The sequence below is a fragment of the Carassius auratus genome, chromosome 44 (genome assembly GCF_003368295.1).
Source record: "Carassius auratus strain Wakin chromosome 44, ASM336829v1, whole genome shotgun sequence".
In the NCBI taxonomy this organism is placed as follows: domain Eukaryota; kingdom Metazoa; phylum Chordata; class Actinopteri; order Cypriniformes; family Cyprinidae; genus Carassius; species Carassius auratus.
Window position 1 is genome coordinate 8,136,105 of NC_039286.1, and position 18,291 is coordinate 8,154,395.

Sequence of the window (18,291 nt, forward strand, 5' to 3'; positions counted from 1 at the left end):
TTCCATATGTATTTCTGAACACATCAAAGAACTTCTGACAGCTCTTATGTGACTATTATTCATAAACTTTCTTGCAAATAAATACAGTGCAGTCCAAAAGTCCATGTTGAAAGTCTGGGAACTTGACCCTGGATATATATTTTTTGTGATTTATTGTTGATTTAATATTTATGTCATCTGTTTTATTAGGAGGTTATAAAAAATTTTATTTTTAGAATTTCAAATTAATCTGATGAAGTGTTATTGTAACTTTATAAGGACCTTAATTGTAATTGCATCATTATAATTTATTTATATTATTATTACTATTATTATTATTATTATTAAAAACAGTAAAAACTGATAAAATAAACAAATAAGCATATTTGTTAATTTTTCCATTTTCCATTTATGAAAATAATTCAAATTGTAATTAAAAAAATCCATCAAATTAGTCTCACTACAGCTGAAATGCTGAATAGATTTTTTACTAGTGGTTTTAGACTTTTGTTGACCATGTTGTATTTTTATTTTCATAAAGGATGTTATTCTTCATAACAGTCATTATGTAGGGCTGTCTTTGGGAGTTGTATTGTGATGAATTTTTAATTGGGTTGTTTAGGAGCCAAGGCACCTGCAGTTACTGTTGGACTTAGAGGAGAGCAATGTTTTTACTGTGACGACGGGCAGAAAGATGCACAACGCACCCACAGACTACCAATTCTGCATTAAGGTGAGCAGGATGATGGTCAGTAAATGAACAAAATCATTGACATTGAGAGTAGAGGAGGCATGACTGGCACAGTTTCAAAAGTCTTAGATTTTTCCCCTTTAAATAACTACCCATTCCTCACCTGGTACAGTGCATGCTAGTCTTCATTAACGTGAGCGCCTTGATTTGACAGTAGATGTATTGCTTGATTGACAGCCCAGTAAGGGCAGGACAGAACAGAAGGAGTTGAAGATGCTGTGTGCCGAGGACGAGCAGAGCCGTACGTGCTGGATGACTGCTTTCAGACTGCTCAAGGTATACAGTAAAAACATGATGATATGTCATTACAATTAAAATATCTTGTTTCTGTTTTAATGTATATTTAAATCCAATTTATTCCTATGATGGTAAAACTGAATTTTCAGCTGCCATTAGTCAAGTATCTGCTTAATATTTTATAGATACCATGGTACAATTTTTTCAGCATTCTCTGATGAATAAAAAGGTTAATTTATTTGAAATAGATTGTTTTGTAATATTATAAATGTATTTACTTCCAGTTTACATGGACCGTTTAATGTGTCCTGGCTTGAATTTATTTCAATATTACTTACTCAAACCTTTGAACCAGACAACTATAAGTGAGCCTTTTGTTGGATTATTTCTTCACGAGCATATTTTTGCACACACCAGATTAAATAACCTAATTATTTTTTGTTTTTGTTTGCTAGGAAACTTATTCTACAAGCATATAAAATTATTATTATTTAGTCACTACATATTTGTGGTGAACGAGCTGTCCCTCACTTATTTCCCACACACACTCTTGTCCATTCTTGTTAACTCATACACACTCTTTTCTTTTGTAGTTTGGAATTCTCCTGTATCAGAACTACAAGAGCCCACACCAGAGAAAGACTGCCATATCAAACTTCACCACACCTGTGGTAAGAAACATTCATATGTTACTCAATGTACTCTCTAGTGCACTTGATGGGTTAAATGTTCTGTGAGTTCATGTGGTATTACGCCCTGTGAGCTCTTGCTGAGAGTTCTCTTAATCTGCTCATAACAGTATGAGCAGCGTGCTAATGAAGCGTGTGGCTATAGATTCCTTTACGAGGATTTGCATTTGGAACTTTCATTCAGGGCAAATGTATGAACACAGGGGTTGCCGTAGGGATTCATTTAGAAGGTATTTAATAAGGCTTTAGTGGTTTAATTAGAGAGGTTTAATGCTGATCGTAACAGGTTGTTGTTGAGGATGACGTATAGGATTTGTCTGTCGTGCCTTTATTAATTTCTACGTGTAAATGAACGCTTGTTTTGTACTAAACTGATCAAGGTTAATATTATTTTTATTACAGCGGAGTGTGTCTGAGAATTCGCTGGTGGCCATGGATTTCTCAGGAAGGACGGGTCGTGTGATTGACAACCCTGTGGAGGCTCAGAGCGCAGCCATGGAAGAGGGACACACTTGGAGAGTGAGTGCTTGGATACATGTATACTCGGATCATGAATTAGGGTCTTTTTTTTAATGCATTTATAGCAATTTTTTTAATCTCTGTTCAGAAACGAGGTCAGAGAATGAATGTTTTGGGAAGCCCCAGTCCTCTACATCCCTCGCCGTTAAGCTCAGGTGAGTGTCAGTTTAGCACCTTTAACACCAGTTGATTTAAGTGGTACTTCAATAGAAATAACAAAATTTCATGCCAGTAAATGTGGACTTTGCATTTATGTCCCCAGTGATCCACAGGACGCAGTTATGGTTCCATGGCCGAATTATGAGAGAGGAGTCCCACAGGATGATTACGCAGCAGGGCCAAGTTGATGGGTATGCCATTTTCCACATTTATAGTGAATGTTAATTGCTGTTTCTTAAGAGGGTAGTGAAATTAATCCGTGTTTTGTCTCACAGGTTATTTTTATTGAGAGACAGCCAGAGCAACCCAAAAGCATTTGTTCTCACGCTGTGCCATCATCAGAAGATTAAACACTTCCAGATTTTACCTGTGAGTCCCTAATAAACACTAAATACAAAACTGCTCTTTTGCATGCATTAATGTTCATACTAGTAAAAAAAACTGCTATTTTGTTTTGTTTTGTTTGTCATGTTACCATATACTTAAAAAAAGGCATAATTTTTAGCTGTCAGTGATTGAGAGAGGTACAAGAGAAAATTAAATGTTGAAATCTTTTTAGGCAAATGTTAAGTTTTTTTTGTTTTAAGTTATTATTTGTACTTAATTTGTAATTACATTTTTATTTAATTTAGTATAATGTGTATTTTTTATGTAATTTATATACAATGCGGAATATATTTAATATGTATATTATAATTATATAATATATATACTGTTTAATATAATATGAGTAAATAATATTAAAAATGTATTAAATGATTATGAATGGAATTGTGCCTCAGTAATTCACAGTTTACCCCAGTCACCTTAACATTATGCCACATTTTAATTTGTAAGATTGTCTCTCTATAGGCTCTTGTTTTCTAGATAGGAGAGTTCAGTGATTTAAAAATTGGTTGACTGATTTAAAAATCTGTTTTATTTTCACCTCTTTCTCTCTCTGGCAGTTTGAGGAGGACGGCCAGGTCTTTTTTAGTCTTGATGACGGCTCTACCAAGTTCACAGACCTGATCCATCTGGTAGAGTTCTACCAGCTCAACAGGGGCATCCTGCCCTGCAAACTCAAACATCCCTGCACCATGGTGGCCTTATGACCCCCTCCTGATCCTTACACACAGACACACACACACACACACACACGTACATATACACACAAGTAACTGAGAACCTGGATGCTTTTTTTCAATGATAATTTCCAGTCATTTTCACAATAAGCTGACACAACCCACGGGCACGAAAAGATCTCTGTTTTTCCCACTGCTCTGGGATTAGCACGTTTGGGAAAAATTATGGGACAAGATCAACTTCCCGAACACCCTGTCCTTTGGTTTTGAGAAGGATGGCGTTTTTTTTTTTTTTAATGGTCTCTGTGGTGATATTCATGAACTTTCACTGAAATCAACACTTTTTCATCATTCAGGACGTGACACTAGACACACCCCCCATGAACTGATTGGATCGGGGCGGTTGTTTCGTGTGGTGTGTCTGTGGAGAAGTTACTTGATGACGATTGATATGTATTATGTTTTTTCCTACCTGAATATTTTGCACTCTCAAGCTGAAAACCCTGAGCTTACCGCAACAACTGTTACCCATTTGCCTTCCTCCTACAGCTCACCCTTTCATTTTTTGTCCTCTTCTAAACTCTTCCTGGGGATTCCCTGTGTAATGATGGGATTAGTGCAGCAGCGATCACAGTAATGACAATCTGAGGTGACAAATCCTCAGCCAAATAATGTAACCTGGTCTTTCAAACATTGCTATGTCTATGTCAGCGAAGAGGGACTAGCAGCAAGGGGTAGCAGACTTGCACTTCGAGAAATTATACTTGATTGCTATGCTTTACCAGCATAAGAAATAGTTAAGTTTGGAATTCTAATCAAGCTTTGCCTAAAAGGAATGTTCTGGGTTAAATATAACTTAAGCTCCATCAACATTCTCAATCGCATGCCGTTGATTACAACAGAAAATATACTTTAAAAAACAAAAGCATGTCGACAGTCACCTGCTTATAATGCAGCTACATTTTTCTCAATGAACTTGCTTTGTAAGTGGATTTCAATCAAATTTTGTATTCAGTTTGATTCCAAGGTGTCAGACAAGTGTTTATGTTAAAAACTAAATTATGCCACATAGTTTAAAGGGGCTGTTCACCAAAAACAAAAAATTGTCATCATTTGTCAAAATGGTCATCTTGTTTTTTTGAGTTAATGGTCCCTTTAAATCTGATTTAACTCAGAATGTAGTAGTTTGGGGCACAAAGGTTTTTATAATTATCCAGCTCATCTTAATTCAGAGAATTTGTTCTGTTTAAGAAGACGATGGCCTGTTTAGTCTCAATGAATTTGCAATGTTTTTTTTCAAAATGCACGCATTTCGCTCCTGGCGTTGAAAGGCCATTATTGATTGTGCGTAGTTTATATTTAGAGCCATCAAAAACTTGACTCGGGCCTTAAAGCGCCACTGAAACTTGACACAAGAGGGTTGTTATTTGTTTCCTACGCTGACTCCAGGACGTGTTACTTAGCTATTAGTATAGCCCGAAGCTTAACAACTGCCTTTCCAAATCACTGTGCTGTTCTTGAGCCATGTTAAACCCCTGAAGTGACAGGCCAGGCCCGGACTTAGCACCTGCGGGGACGCTCGAGGCCTTTGCGATTTCCCGTCTCACAAGCGTGTCCGTAATCCTCCGGGGCTACGTGACATAATGCGGTGAGGAGATTATCTCCCGTGCCAGCTTTGCAAAAGGAGGTTAGCGGCAAAAAAGCCGGTGTACGGTTACCTGCGGCGCTACTCCAGCAGTCTCCTGTCTGTCCCTGACCCCTGCCTTGTTACCCTTCCAACACTGGCCCAGCAAGTCTAAGCTATGGTTTTATATGCTAACTCTGACAGCTGACTGTTATACTGCTGAGCTAGAACCACACACGCCTAGGACGAGAGTGTGTACCATGCACACTGCGATTGACAAACACTTTATACCACACAAGCACCTTTTGATTTTCACATTCGATTCACGCTGCTTAACTTATGTGAAACGCTTTAAAAACTTCATCTCAGATGTTAGCTACGAGCCTGATCTGCCTTATCTTACGTTAACGCTTCTTTGCCGCTTCATACGTAAATCGTCTTTGTAAATTGTTACGAAAACTACAAGCTTGAAGCATTCATCGTCAGGGATTGCGGTTGGTTGTTCGTTTAGTAATTTAGTGACAGTTCCAGCTTGCATGAGTTAGGCAAGGACGCCCATACGCAGTATGTTCTTATTGGAATAGGCTACGTAAGTGTGAACGCTGATTCGTTCCGTCCAGGTGTTTGGATAATGCTTCTTTTTATCAGACTTGTGCTGTGTGGCTCACAATTATGAAAAGCCAAACATGCATGTAAAAAAATCAACTTCCCTGATCTTTAATAAACCGTTTTGGTGGATGTTTTTGAACACATGTGATTTGAGATTATTTGACATGTAGGCTATGTTTGGCTCAAATGTAGCTTTGTCTATTAGAAACATGGAAACATGGAAACACGTCACGCTCTTCTAAGTATGTGAAGCCTAAGGAGAGGTAGTAGATCTAACACTGTATTAAAACACCATCTGTGAGTATATAAATGTGGTCCACTCCAAAACAGAATGAAGATTTTGTGCATAAAGTGCAAATTATGCATATTCCCTCTCGATTTTTACCAGTGTGAAATATTTTTTAGCTTATGTTGTGTTTTCATTTTTATGTCACAAATGTCTTTTTATAAAGAGTATATATTACAGTATTAAATTAAAAAATGTCTTCTGTTGTCTTTATTTTTCTATTGGTTTGATGTTCAGGATGTTTAGATTATTAGATTATGTAATGAGATTGTCCAGTCTACCATTACATCCAATGGTTTTCTCATTCATAAGTGCTTTAAAAATACTTTTAAAAGGTTGAAGCTGAACAGTTTAAAGATATATAGAGAGATAGACAGATAGATAGATGAATTAGCCTATTGCATATTTCTCTTTATGAAGTTAGACAGACATAGATTAGATGGATAGACAGATACACAATTTAGCCAATTGCATTTTTCTCTTTATGTGATTAATATAAATTCAAGTAATTTTCAAGAAAGATGTAAAAGCGGGCTCGTCCGGGATTTGAACCCGGGACCTCTCGCACCCTAAGCGAGAATCATACCCCTAGACCAACGAGCCTTAAAAATTTCATGTAGAACTGTGTGCCACGTTGCATGGGACCATGAAGTGAGTTTGAGACACTTATTTTGGCGGCGTCTACCGACTAATGGCGCCATCTGGTGGCAGAGTTTTGTACAAATTATCTAGATTAATTTCTTAATTTCAGCAAAGTAGCAGTTCTTTTGCGACGCTAAACAGTGTTTAAAAGCCTGCAAAAATAAAATCCTGATGTCTCTGTTATCTGAAAACTGAATGATATTAAAATATGAGTATGAATATATACTTGTAAACAATATCTTCTGTTACCTTGTCTACCTTCGACTTTTACAAAGGACTTTAGACAAGCAATGTCACTGAATTAAATATTATGTTCATAGCACAATGTGGTGTATACCAGATGTGATTAAAAATAAAAAAGTCAACTCTAAGATAAAACTTTGCTCAAGGTAAATACCGATTCTATTACTGCTTTAAAAAGTGAGTTAAAATGGACTGAGATTTATGAGACAGAATACTTTGACAAATATGCTTAAAACGTGTGTGCTGTTTTGTGCTGAAATAGGACAACTGACTGTGTGATTGTTTCCATACATTACAGGAAAATTTCAGATACTTCTTGATATTGGTTTTGCAGAAAGTTCACTTGCACGTTCGCATGACTTTATGTTGATCTCAGCTGGCTCATTGGTCTAGGGCAGGGGTGTCAAACTCAGTTCCTGGAGGGAACCCTGCTCCAATGTGCATAGCATGTAGTTTTCAAATAAGCCTGAAGGACTTGATTAGCTGGATCAGGTGCGGTTAATTAGGGTTGCAAATATGCAGGGGTGTGACCCTCCAGGAGCAGAGTTTGACACCCCTGGTGTAGTAGCATGATTCTTGCTTTGGGTGTGAGAGGTCCTGGGTTTAAATCATGGACGAGATTGTCTTTTCATTGCCAAAATATAGGGGAAAAGATGAGATCAAAGTTAAGATTGCATGTGAAACACTTAGATTTCCTATTGACTGTAAAGCCACATGTAAATCTGTCTGTTCTGACCAGTGGCCAAGAAATAACATTACTTTAAGAACATTAAGAAATTTAATTAAGGAAAACAAATACTAACTATAATGCACCTTTTTTTCTATGGACTCTTAACAGGAGCACCTTCACATGGGCCTGGTAGAAAAATCTCGCTGTAACAGAGGGAATTCTATCGGTGGTCTATAAATGTTGTTATAGACCTGTGAATAATTAGTTGTAACTCAGTAAACCGTTTGCTATAAATAGTTACTGTAAAATTGAGACAAATCCAGAACCTTCATTTTTGGGCCTGTCCGGGATTTGAACCCGGGACCTCTCGCAGTCAAACACACCTGAGTATGCTAATCAATGTTTTTGGGATCATTAAAAAAATCACAGACAGGTGACTTTGATCATAGTTGGAGCCAAACGCTGCACCGCATTGGCCCTCCAGGGCAAGATTTGAAAAGCCCTGCCCTAGACCAACGAGCCTTATGTCCTGATTAATATATGTTTGGATCCATGTCAAATTGCGACATCTAGTGGTTAACAATAAGATGTGGCGTTCTTCAGTGGATGTGTCCTTTATTCAGAATAGATGTTATATTTCTATTTTTAATTTTGATACACATTTTTTAAACGAGGCTGATTTGTAATAATGCGAACTAGGTTAATCTCTGAAAATACGTCTTTTAAAAAATGTTCCTGGTGACAGAAGTCTCTGGAAAATGTTGTGAATGTTAGATTTGACATTTATATTTTTCACTGTAGAACAATAATATCAGTTCTATCGATTAATACATTTAATTGATCAGAAACAGTGTTCTCAGAATAATTTTGTATATTTTTAAGAAAAAAAAATCTGGCCCATACAGATTAGCAGGTGAAATATGTAACTTGACAGTACCGAGATGTTGTTGTTCTCAGAAAGAACATTTACATTGTGAAGACACTTTGCATTGAACTGCATGCTTCAGTGCTCTGGAGGTCTTTATAGTAAATCTGTGACTTTATGATTGTATGACCTTCTCCTTCTTGATAACAGACCATAAAGCAAACATGTCTTTAATAGCCATCATTATTTGGACACTCACAACCTGCACCTGGGGTAAGTATATAGAAATTCATATCATCAGCTGATTTAGAGAATATTAAATAAGCAATCCACAGATCCACTGCAGGTGGTGTGATCAAGATGTAGTTTAGACTTAATTCCCTGCAAATACTGTATATGTATTACCTACATATTTTTCTTATATTTATGTTTTTGGCCTGAGTATGTGCAATAAAAAATAGTTAAATTTGACCTTTAACTAATATGTTTTGACTTTATATCTTCAAGTCAAGTCCTTTATTAAAAAAATGCTTAGTCCTTGTATAGTGCAACAGTAAGAAATATTAAATGAGCTCATCAGTTTGATTTTATTCTGTTTTCTGTCTCTCTCTTCAGGTTCTGTGGGGCAGATTCTGACTCAATCTGAAAATCAAACAGTGAATGCTGATCAGACTGTCACTATTCACTGTAATCATAAACCAGTGATCCTCAAATTTGGCTCGGGAGATCCAGTTTCCTGCAGAGTTTAGCTCCGACTCCAATTAAACACACCTGCCTGTGATTTCTAATGATCTTGAAGACACTGATTAGCAAACTCATGCGTGTTTGATTAGGGTTAGAGCTAAACTTCGCAGGAAAGTGGATCTCGCGAGCCAGATTTGAGGATCACCAAAAGTTAACAATTTTTAAAAAGATACCTCTCAATACAGCATGGACTGGTATTATCTTATTCCTGGATAAGCTCCTAAACTCATGAACTATTACATATCAGACAGAGCTTCAGGTGTTTCTTCTAGATTCAGTGGCAGTGGAAGGGACACAGATTTTACTCTGACCATCAGTGGAGTCCAGCCTGAAGATTCAGGAGTTTATTACTGTCAGAGTCAACATAACAAGGGTTTATAGACTGGGTGTTCACACAGTGTGAAAGCATCGTACAAAAACCTCTTTGTGAGAGACTGCAGCGCTGCAGCTTTGAGCTTCTGCAGATGTTGATGTTGAATATCATTATTCACCTCACTGTCTCACTGTTGATAAAGAAAAGATCATGGCCAAAGCAATGAAATTAAAATGAATTTCACATTCTAGTTAATTTTCTAGCTACTAATAAATATTTATGTACGATACAGGAGCAGAAATAAGCTTATTTTTATTTAGATCATTTCCCAAATGTACTTCTTATGTAGAAATGACTTGTGTTGCATGTAATTAAATAAAATTACAAACAATACAATGTTAATAATTATATATTTAGTTACATTTACGGAAACTTTCTTCTTGTAGATGCATATTTGATTGCTTCTCCATATATATATATATATATATATATATATATATATATATATATATATATATATATATGGAGAAGCAATCAAATATGCATATATATATATATATATATATATATATATATATATATATATATATATATATATATATATATACAGGTCTTTCTAAAAAAAATAGCATATTGTGATAAAAGTTCATTATTTTCCATAATGTAATGATAAAAATTTAACTTTCATGAAATTTGCATATCATGAAAAGGTTCTCTAAACGAGCTATAAACCTAATCATCTGAATCAACTAATTAACTCTAAACACCTGAAAAAGATTCCTGAGGCTTTTAAAAACTCCCAGCCTGGTTCATTACTCAAAACCGCAATCATGGGTAAGACTGCCGACCTGACTGCTGTCCAGAAGGCCATCATTGACACCCTCAAGTGAGAGGGTAAGACACAGAAAGACATTTCTGAACGAATAGGCTGTTCCCAGAGTGCTGTATCAAGCCACCTCAGTGGGAAGTCTGTGGGAAGGAATAAGTGTGGCAAAAAATGTTGCACAACGAGAAGAGGTGACCGGACCCTGAGGAAGATTGTGGAGAAGGACCGATTCCAGGACCTGTGGAAGCAGTGGACTGAGTCTGGAGTAGAAACATCCAAAACCACTGTGCACAGGCGTGTGCAGGAAATGGGCTACAGAGAAGCAGCACTGGACTGTTGCTCAGTGGTCCAAAGTACTTTTTTCGGATGAAAGCAAATTTTGCATGTCATTCGGAAATAAAGGTGCCAGAGTCTGGAGGAAGACTGGGGAGAAGGAAATGCCAAAATGCCTGAAGTCCAGTGTCAAGTACCCACAGTCAGTGATGGTCTGGGGTGCCATGTCAGCTGCTGGTGTTGGTCCACTGTGTTTTATCAAGGGCAGGGTCAGTGCAGCTAGCTATCAGGAGATTTTGGAGCACTTCATGCTTCAATCTGCTGAAAAGCTTTATGGAGATGAAGATTTCGTTTTTCAGCACGACCTGGCACCTGCTCACAGTGCCAAAACCACTGGTAAATGGTTTACTGACCATGGTATTACTGTGCTCAATTGGCCTGCCAACTCTCCTGACCTGAACCCCATAGAGAATCTGTGGGATATTGTGAAGAGAAAGTTGAGAGATGCAAGACCCAACACTCTGGATGAGCTTAAGGCCGCTATCGAAGCATCCTGGGCCTCCATAACACCTCAGCAGTGCCACAGGCTGACTGCCTCCATGCCACGCCGCATTGAAGCAGTCATTTCTGCAAAAGAATTCCCGACCAAGTATTGAGTGCATAACTGAACATAATTATTTAAAGGGTGACTTTTTTTTTTTTTTTGTATTAAAAACACTTTTCTTTTATTGGTCGGATGAAATATGCTAATTTTTTGAGATAGGAATTTGGGGTTTTCATGAGCTGTATGCCAAAATGACCAGTATTAAAACAATAAAAGACCTGAAATATTTCAGGTGGTGTGCAATGAATCTAAAATATATGAAAGTTTAATTTTTATCATTACATTATGGAAAATAATGAACTTTTATCACAATATGCTAATTTTTTTAGAAGGACCTGTGTGTGTATATATATATATATATATATTTTTTTTTTTTTCAGATTTATAGTGTGATTCCTGACAGGATTCTGTAGAGTGGAGAGTGTTTTTCATGTTTACTGCTTCACACACAAAATGATTGGTGTGTGTTCAGTCCTGCCGGAGTCACTGATACACATCCTAAACTCCTGATTTACCATACAAGTAACCTTGGCTCTGGAGTTTAAAACAGGTTCAGTGAAACTTATTCTGGATATGATTTTTTTTTGCTGAATATTCTTTTTATATTCTTACTTTTTTTTTGGAGAAAATATGATTTAAGTTGCCATGTTATATTAAAAAAAATATATATTATCCACATATGCTCGATGCTGCTCATCGTGATATAGCATTAAAATAAATAAATACAATTGAATAAAAGTGGTATTTTTTATGTTTAATATAACTGTGTGTATAATTCATCACACTGCTTTGTGTTGAGGCTCTTGGTGACTGCAGTGTGGGACGGGTGCATGGCTTCACAGCTGACGGTTGCTGCTCTGCTCCACTCACTCTCAGTGAGGCTCAGGCTGCTGCTCCAGCTGTACAGTCCATCCTTCTGCAGCTGACTGGGACTCAGATCCACACCAGAGCTCCTGCTGCTGCAGTCCACCTTCCAGCTCAGCTTCCAGTCAGAGGGGTATCCCTTACTGGCCACACACAGCACTGTAGCCTTCCCCTGCTGCAGCTCGTCTCTGGAGGGCAGCAGCACTGTGAGAGCGGGACGAGCCGCAGCTAAAGAGAGACAGAGATGGAAACTGTGATGTTTCATTCTTCTGAAAAACAGCTCTGTCAGTCATTCTGAGAGTCTTTCACTTCCCTTTAAGACATTCAGAGTTAATCAAGCAGATCTGTCGAGCAACAGTCCGTAAAAATACAATTACTGACTCATAGTACTTGGATTTTAGACAATCAGTATTTATAATAATATATGGTAACACTTTACTTTAACCTTTATAGTTATAGTTAACATGAGCTAATACTACTAAAGCATTTGTTAAACTTAGTTAATGTTAATTTCAACATTTAATAATAATAACAATAATAATTAATATTTATTGGACCTAAGTTAACATGAACTAACAATGAACAGTTATTTTTATTTACTAACATTAATAAAGATTAATAATTGCCATATCAATTGTATTGCTCATAGTTAGTTGGCTTAAATGAATTATAACTATATCAGACTTTAAAAGGAAAATTATTTTGTATTTTATTCAATAAATATTTCACATAAAATTAAGATTTTTTATTTTGTTTCTTTATTCAAATATCCAAGTATATATAAAAATTTATTAGTCAGTCATTAGACATTTAGATTTATAATATGATATATAACAATTTATTTAGATTCATTTATGGAGTCATTTATTTCTTATGTGAAACACACACACAAAAAAAATTAAGAATATACTAACAATTATAATTTACCAATTAGATAAATAAATTATTGATCGTGGTCATGTTACACAAGTTTTTTTTTTAATCCTAGTTTGTTCTTGTATCTCTTGTTCTGTGATTTTCTTTTTTTATATAAATATATTGTGAAATAGACAGAGATTCACTTACTTCCAACTGAGAGTCGAGCTCCTTCACAGCAACACAAACCCAGTCACTGTCTGGTCAAAAACCTCCTGCACTAAAACTGACCCTGACATCAGCACTCACAATAACACTGACACTGCCCTTAAGACTGACACTAAAACTAATAATGCATTTTAGCTTTATACAGTCACATCCAAAAATTGAAATACTCTTTTAAAGTGCAGCAACATTATTTTTTACAGATTTTTAGGTAAATTCCAGGATGCATCTGAATGTGTTTATGAGATGTTTTGCATATGAACTGAACACTGCGCTTAAAACTCCACAGATGATTATTAGTATGTAACACTGACACACCCACACACACACACACACACAAGAAACAATGATTTATCTTATTCTAATGATGTTAACACTTGCTTAAAAATACCTGTATGAGAAGAAAAAAACTGTAATTTATTGTTCAAATATTGGAATTTGTGTTTTGTTTTTTATTGTGTAGTGTATTTAATTGACTGGTTTTATAGCAGGTGTAATCTCTTTGCTTGTTTTTTAAAGTATTGTAATATTTGTTTTGCATTCTCTCTCAGTGTCTCATTAAGAGGTTCAGTCTCCTGAGTCTCTGTCTGCTAAAGCAGGAGATTCTGTCTCTATCAGCTGCACTGGGACCAGTGGAGTCAGAAGCGACATGAGCTGGTATCTGCTGAAACCTGGCGAGGCTCCTAAACTCCTGATCTATGGAGCTAGTGAACTTGAACCTGGAGTCCCAGATTCGGTTCAGTGAAAGTGGATCTGAACCTGATTTTACACTGAACATACATGGAGTGCAAACTGAGGATGCAGGAGATTATTACTGTATGGGGGTATATGATGGTCCAGTGTTCACACAGTGAAACAGCTTCATACAAAACCTCCCTCAGTCAGACACCATGAGAATATGAGCATGCTGAGAAGATCACAGTATCAATATTATAATTAGTCTTACTCACTATTATGGATGACATTTGACCAAACATATTCTTAATCCTAAAGGCTAATAGAACAGAACTAAACAAATTTCAGGATAGGTGCCACAATTTGAAACATTTTAAACAACAGTGGGTCAGATTTTAATTATTCAATCTGTTCATGAAATTTTTATTGTCAGTATTGCAGCTGAAAACAATATAAATAAAGAAATGCCTTATCAACAATTATCTTTGACTCAATTTTCAAGATTCTACAACTTTTAAAAGCAGATTCAGAGACTAGAATAACGTTTAAATGCAGCATGTACAGTATAAAACGCATCACTTTATTCTGTATATGAACATGAACTCAGCCAATAAAACCATACAATAATTCTTTTTAATTATATTTTCAGTTTTTTAAATGTAAATATTCATGCTCCTCACAACCACAATACTTATTCTTTATTTCATAATATATATTATAAAAGTAATTATCAAATATGTAACAGTTTTTTATTTAATTTTGCAGAATTGTTGGTATTTAAATCGTATGTGAAGTTGGACATCATCTGTTCCCGGATGAACATTATTTGTTGGTTCTGGAAAATTCAATGTGTGTGTCAAAGAAACATATCCCAACCCTTGCCATAAACCATTACACAAAAATATAGGGAAATTATAGATTGATAAGAACGCTTGATCTTTCTGCATGTTAAATCCCCAGTAGGAGACAAGAAGTGTCTTTTTTTATGAAGGAATCATTAAATCTAAAATATCTGGCTTAGATAGATTATGAAGTGAAATATGTTCCTTGACATTTAGAGAGGTTGTTGTTCTCAGAAAAAAAAAAAACAGCATTTACATTGTGAACTCACTTTGCATTGAACTGCATGCTTCAGTGCTCTGGAGGTCTTTATAGTAGATCTGTGACTTTATGATTTTATGACTGACAGCTCTCCTTCTTGATAACAGATCATAAATCAAACATGTCTTTAATAGCCATCATTATTTGGACACTTGCAACCTGCATCTGGAGTAAGTATAGAAATTCATATCATCAGGTATTAACAGAAAACTAAAAGTTTAGCAATCCACAAATCCACAGGTGCTGGGATCAAGTTTTGACTTAATTTCCTGCAATACTGTGCATTAATTAACTATATATAATATATATATATATATATTATTTCACCTGATGTGCAGTAAAAAATACATTAACATTGAACTTTAACTAATATGTTTGGATCTTCAAGTCAAGTTCTTTATTCTCTTTCTGTTTGATCAGCTAAATGTGAAAAATGCTTAGTCCTGTAGTGTAATAAGAAATATTGTGTGCTCAGCCTGACAGATGCCTTATAACTAAGTGTGAGAAAAATGTGCTCATAAATTTTAGATTATTCTGTCTTTTGTTACTCTCCTCAGGTTCTGTGGGGCAGATTCTGACTCAATCTGAAAATCAAACAGTGAATCCTGATCAGACCGTCACTATTCACTGTAAACACACACCAGCAATAAGCTGTGTGAGTTCCAAAAATAATTCTCTGTATTGTATGGCCTGGTATCATCAGATTCCTGGAGAAGTTCCTAAACTCCTGATCTCCTCCACATCAGAGAGAGCTTCAGGTGTTTCTTCTAGATTCAGTGGCAGTGAAAGTGGAAACCACATGGATTTTACTCTGACCATCAGTGGAGTCCAGCCTGAAGATTCAGGAGTTTATTACTGTCAGAGTCAACACAGTACGGCAAAAGACCCAAAGAACCCTGTCTGGGTGTTCACACAGTGTAAAAGCGTCGTACAAAAACCTCTTTGTGTGAGACTGCAGCGCTGCAGCTTTGAGCTTCTGCCGATGTTGAAGATCATTATTCACCTCACTGACTTTACACACAGATACACAGAGAATTTTAAAGGTTGCTGAACTGTTGATGTTCATTATCATTACACACTCCACTTTCAAAATATTTGATCCATAATAAACACCAGAATATCTCAATCAGGTTTCCACATGAACTACAATCCAATAAAATCCACCCAACCTTGATGAAAGCAAACTAACCATATCCAAAGCAACTTCTCAAATACATGCTTTAACTAAAAATATAAATAGCTCGGTTCAGTGTGAAATAAGCCAGAATCCATATTTTGTTTTAGTTAACAACCACAAAAGGTTTTCCCTGCTATATTTAAAATTACAAATATATTAAAATACAAAATATATGAAATTAAAATACACTCTCAGTGAGGCTCAGGCTGCTGCTCCAGCTGTACAGTCCATCCTTCTGCAGCTGACTGGGACTCAGATCCACACCAGAGCTCCTGCTGCTGCAGTCCACCTTCCAGCTCAGCTTCCAGTCAGAGGGGTATCCCTTACTGGCCACACACAGCACTGTAGCCTTCCCCTGCTCCAGCTCGTCTCTGGAGGGCAGCAGCACTGTGAGAGCGGGACGAGCCGCAGCTAAAGAGAGACAGAGATGGAAACTGTGATGTTTCATTCTTCTGAAAAACAGCTCTGTCAGTCATTCTGAGAGTCTTTCACTTCCCTTTAAGACATTCAGAGTTAATCAAGCAGATCTGAAGAGCAACATGATGTAAAAACACATTTTATCAGCAATCACACATATATCTATATTTAGATTCAAAACAAGTTATTCACTATACATATATAATAACATTTTATGTTATGGTTTCTGTATCTGTATCTCTTTTGTTAAAATTGTTAAATTATTTGTTAAACATTGATTATACTGTATTACTTACAGTTAGTTTTTAGTAGTTTGAAAATATACCTGAAGAATACACATTGTTGTCTTACGTGACATTCAATAAAAAAAGTAACACAATTATTGAAAGATGACACTCAAACATCAGAGCCACACACCAAATCTGCAAAACCATACACTAATTCTCAGCCTTTTACTCAGTTTTCAATTTCATAAAACACTTTTTGCAAAACACAACTCACAATTCTCTATGTAACATACAAAAATCTAGCAGGAAGTATCTTGATTTCCTTTTTTCGAACACAACCAATCAAAATGCCACACTAATTCACCAGTCCCTCACACTATCACACTAAAATGAATTTCACATTCTAGCTAATTTCCCATTGTATTTAATTTTCTTGCTAATAATAAATATTTATATTTGAAACAGCAGCATAATTATGTAAACAATTTTTTATTTAGCTCATTTCAAAAATCGACTTTTTATACAGAAATCACTTGTGTTTCATGTAATTAAATAAAAAATACAAGCAATTAGATAATGATAAAAAAATATATATATATATTGTAGATGCATAAATGCTTCTCCGTCATTTAGTTATTATTACAGTTTTTCTCAGTCGATTTGGTACAGGACATTTCTCCAAACTCAGGTAACAGCTCTCAAAACAGTTAACACAGTAAATTCTCCTTCATTTTATACAAATCACAAATCAAAAGCATAATTTTCTCAAAACAGTGCACAAAAATCCCTAATTTTATCACAGCAGTTCATTCAGCCAACCAAATCTTTAATCTATCAGGAAAAACATTTGTAACTTTTTCATTGTTCTTCACAAAGATCACAATAATTTTTGTACCATTTTCAAAACACAACAAACAAAACTCTGTGAATTGAAAAACAGTCAGTTGCACACCTTCAATTAACGCCAAATTGTTATCTGATGAGTTAGTAATCCACTCAACACAGAAAAAGCCAATTTCCTAATTGTTCACACAGCTGTCTTACGTAATTACAACAACAACAAAGAAGACAAATGAGGAGATACAGTAAGAAAAAAAAGAATTATGAGCAGTGGAAATAAAAGAGGTGTAAGAGTGATAGGTGGTGACCAGGGTAGAGGGAGAAGAGGAAGAGAAAGAGGAAGAGGAGAAAGAGAAAGAAGAGCTGATGATGTAGGAGGAAGAGCTGAAGATGTAGGAAGAGGAGAAGAGATTGAAGAGATGGATAGATTGGAGGGCAATGGTATAGTGGAATGAGAAAATATAATAAGAGGTGGACAGGGAGGAAGTGGAGGGCAAAGAGGAAGAGGAGGCCAAGGTGTAAGAGGAGGGAGGAGAGGTAGAATGAGGGTAGGGTACATGCATGCTTCAAATGAAATCAGAGCCACGCTTATTGACCATGTCATAAATCATGGTCTCTCACTGAGAGAAGCTGGCCAGAGATTTAAGCCCAATATAAACCGATCCACAGTGGCTTCAATTATCCGTACATTTCAGAGGGAAAACCGGTAAGTAATTATATCATTCTACTTTTACAATGAGAGTCCATGTAGTCTTGTTTGACATATGTCTAGATCTCTACAGTAAATGTTCCTGCTTGTCCAAACCTTTTTCA

General features: G+C 36.0%; 1 protein-coding gene, 1 non-coding gene and 2 gene segments (V, D, J or C); 1 reads left to right on the plus strand and 3 right to left on the minus strand.

Moving 5' to 3' along the window:
* Nucleotides 1-6,116, plus strand: part of LOC113062361 (growth factor receptor-bound protein 10-like) — a 48,160-nt gene extending 42,044 nt beyond the window's left edge. For all 3 annotated transcript variants that reach the window (XM_026232173.1, XM_026232174.1, XM_026232175.1), the window contains 8 exons: nt 602-712; nt 908-1,006; nt 1,561-1,638; nt 2,059-2,175; nt 2,264-2,330; nt 2,438-2,525; nt 2,610-2,703; nt 3,282-6,116. In XM_026232173.1, the coding sequence (XP_026087958.1) occupies nt 602-712; nt 908-1,006; nt 1,561-1,638; nt 2,059-2,175; nt 2,264-2,330; nt 2,438-2,525; nt 2,610-2,703; nt 3,282-3,428 (801 nt within the window). In that variant the 3' untranslated portion in view covers nt 3,429-6,116. The remainder of the gene's footprint in view (nt 1-601; nt 713-907; nt 1,007-1,560; nt 1,639-2,058; nt 2,176-2,263; nt 2,331-2,437; nt 2,526-2,609; nt 2,704-3,281) is intronic.
* Nucleotides 6,117-6,448: 332 nt separating this feature from the next.
* trnap-agg (transfer RNA proline (anticodon AGG)) lies at nt 6,449-6,520 on the minus strand. The gene has a single exon. It is a non-coding gene; the product is annotated as a tRNA-Pro (tRNA).
* A 2,699-nt stretch (nt 6,521-9,219) lies between these two features.
* LOC113062374 (Ig kappa-b4 chain C region-like) lies at nt 9,220-14,948 on the minus strand. The segment is given in 3 exon segments: nt 9,220-9,409; nt 11,968-12,189; nt 14,828-14,948. Coding segments are annotated over 3 exon segments (321 nt in total).
* A 428-nt stretch (nt 14,949-15,376) lies between these two features.
* Nucleotides 15,377-16,559, minus strand: LOC113062373 (Ig kappa-b4 chain C region-like). The segment is given in 2 exon segments: nt 15,377-15,650; nt 16,184-16,559. Coding segments are annotated over 2 exon segments (393 nt in total).
* Between the last annotated feature and the right edge of the window lie 1,732 nt (nt 16,560-18,291).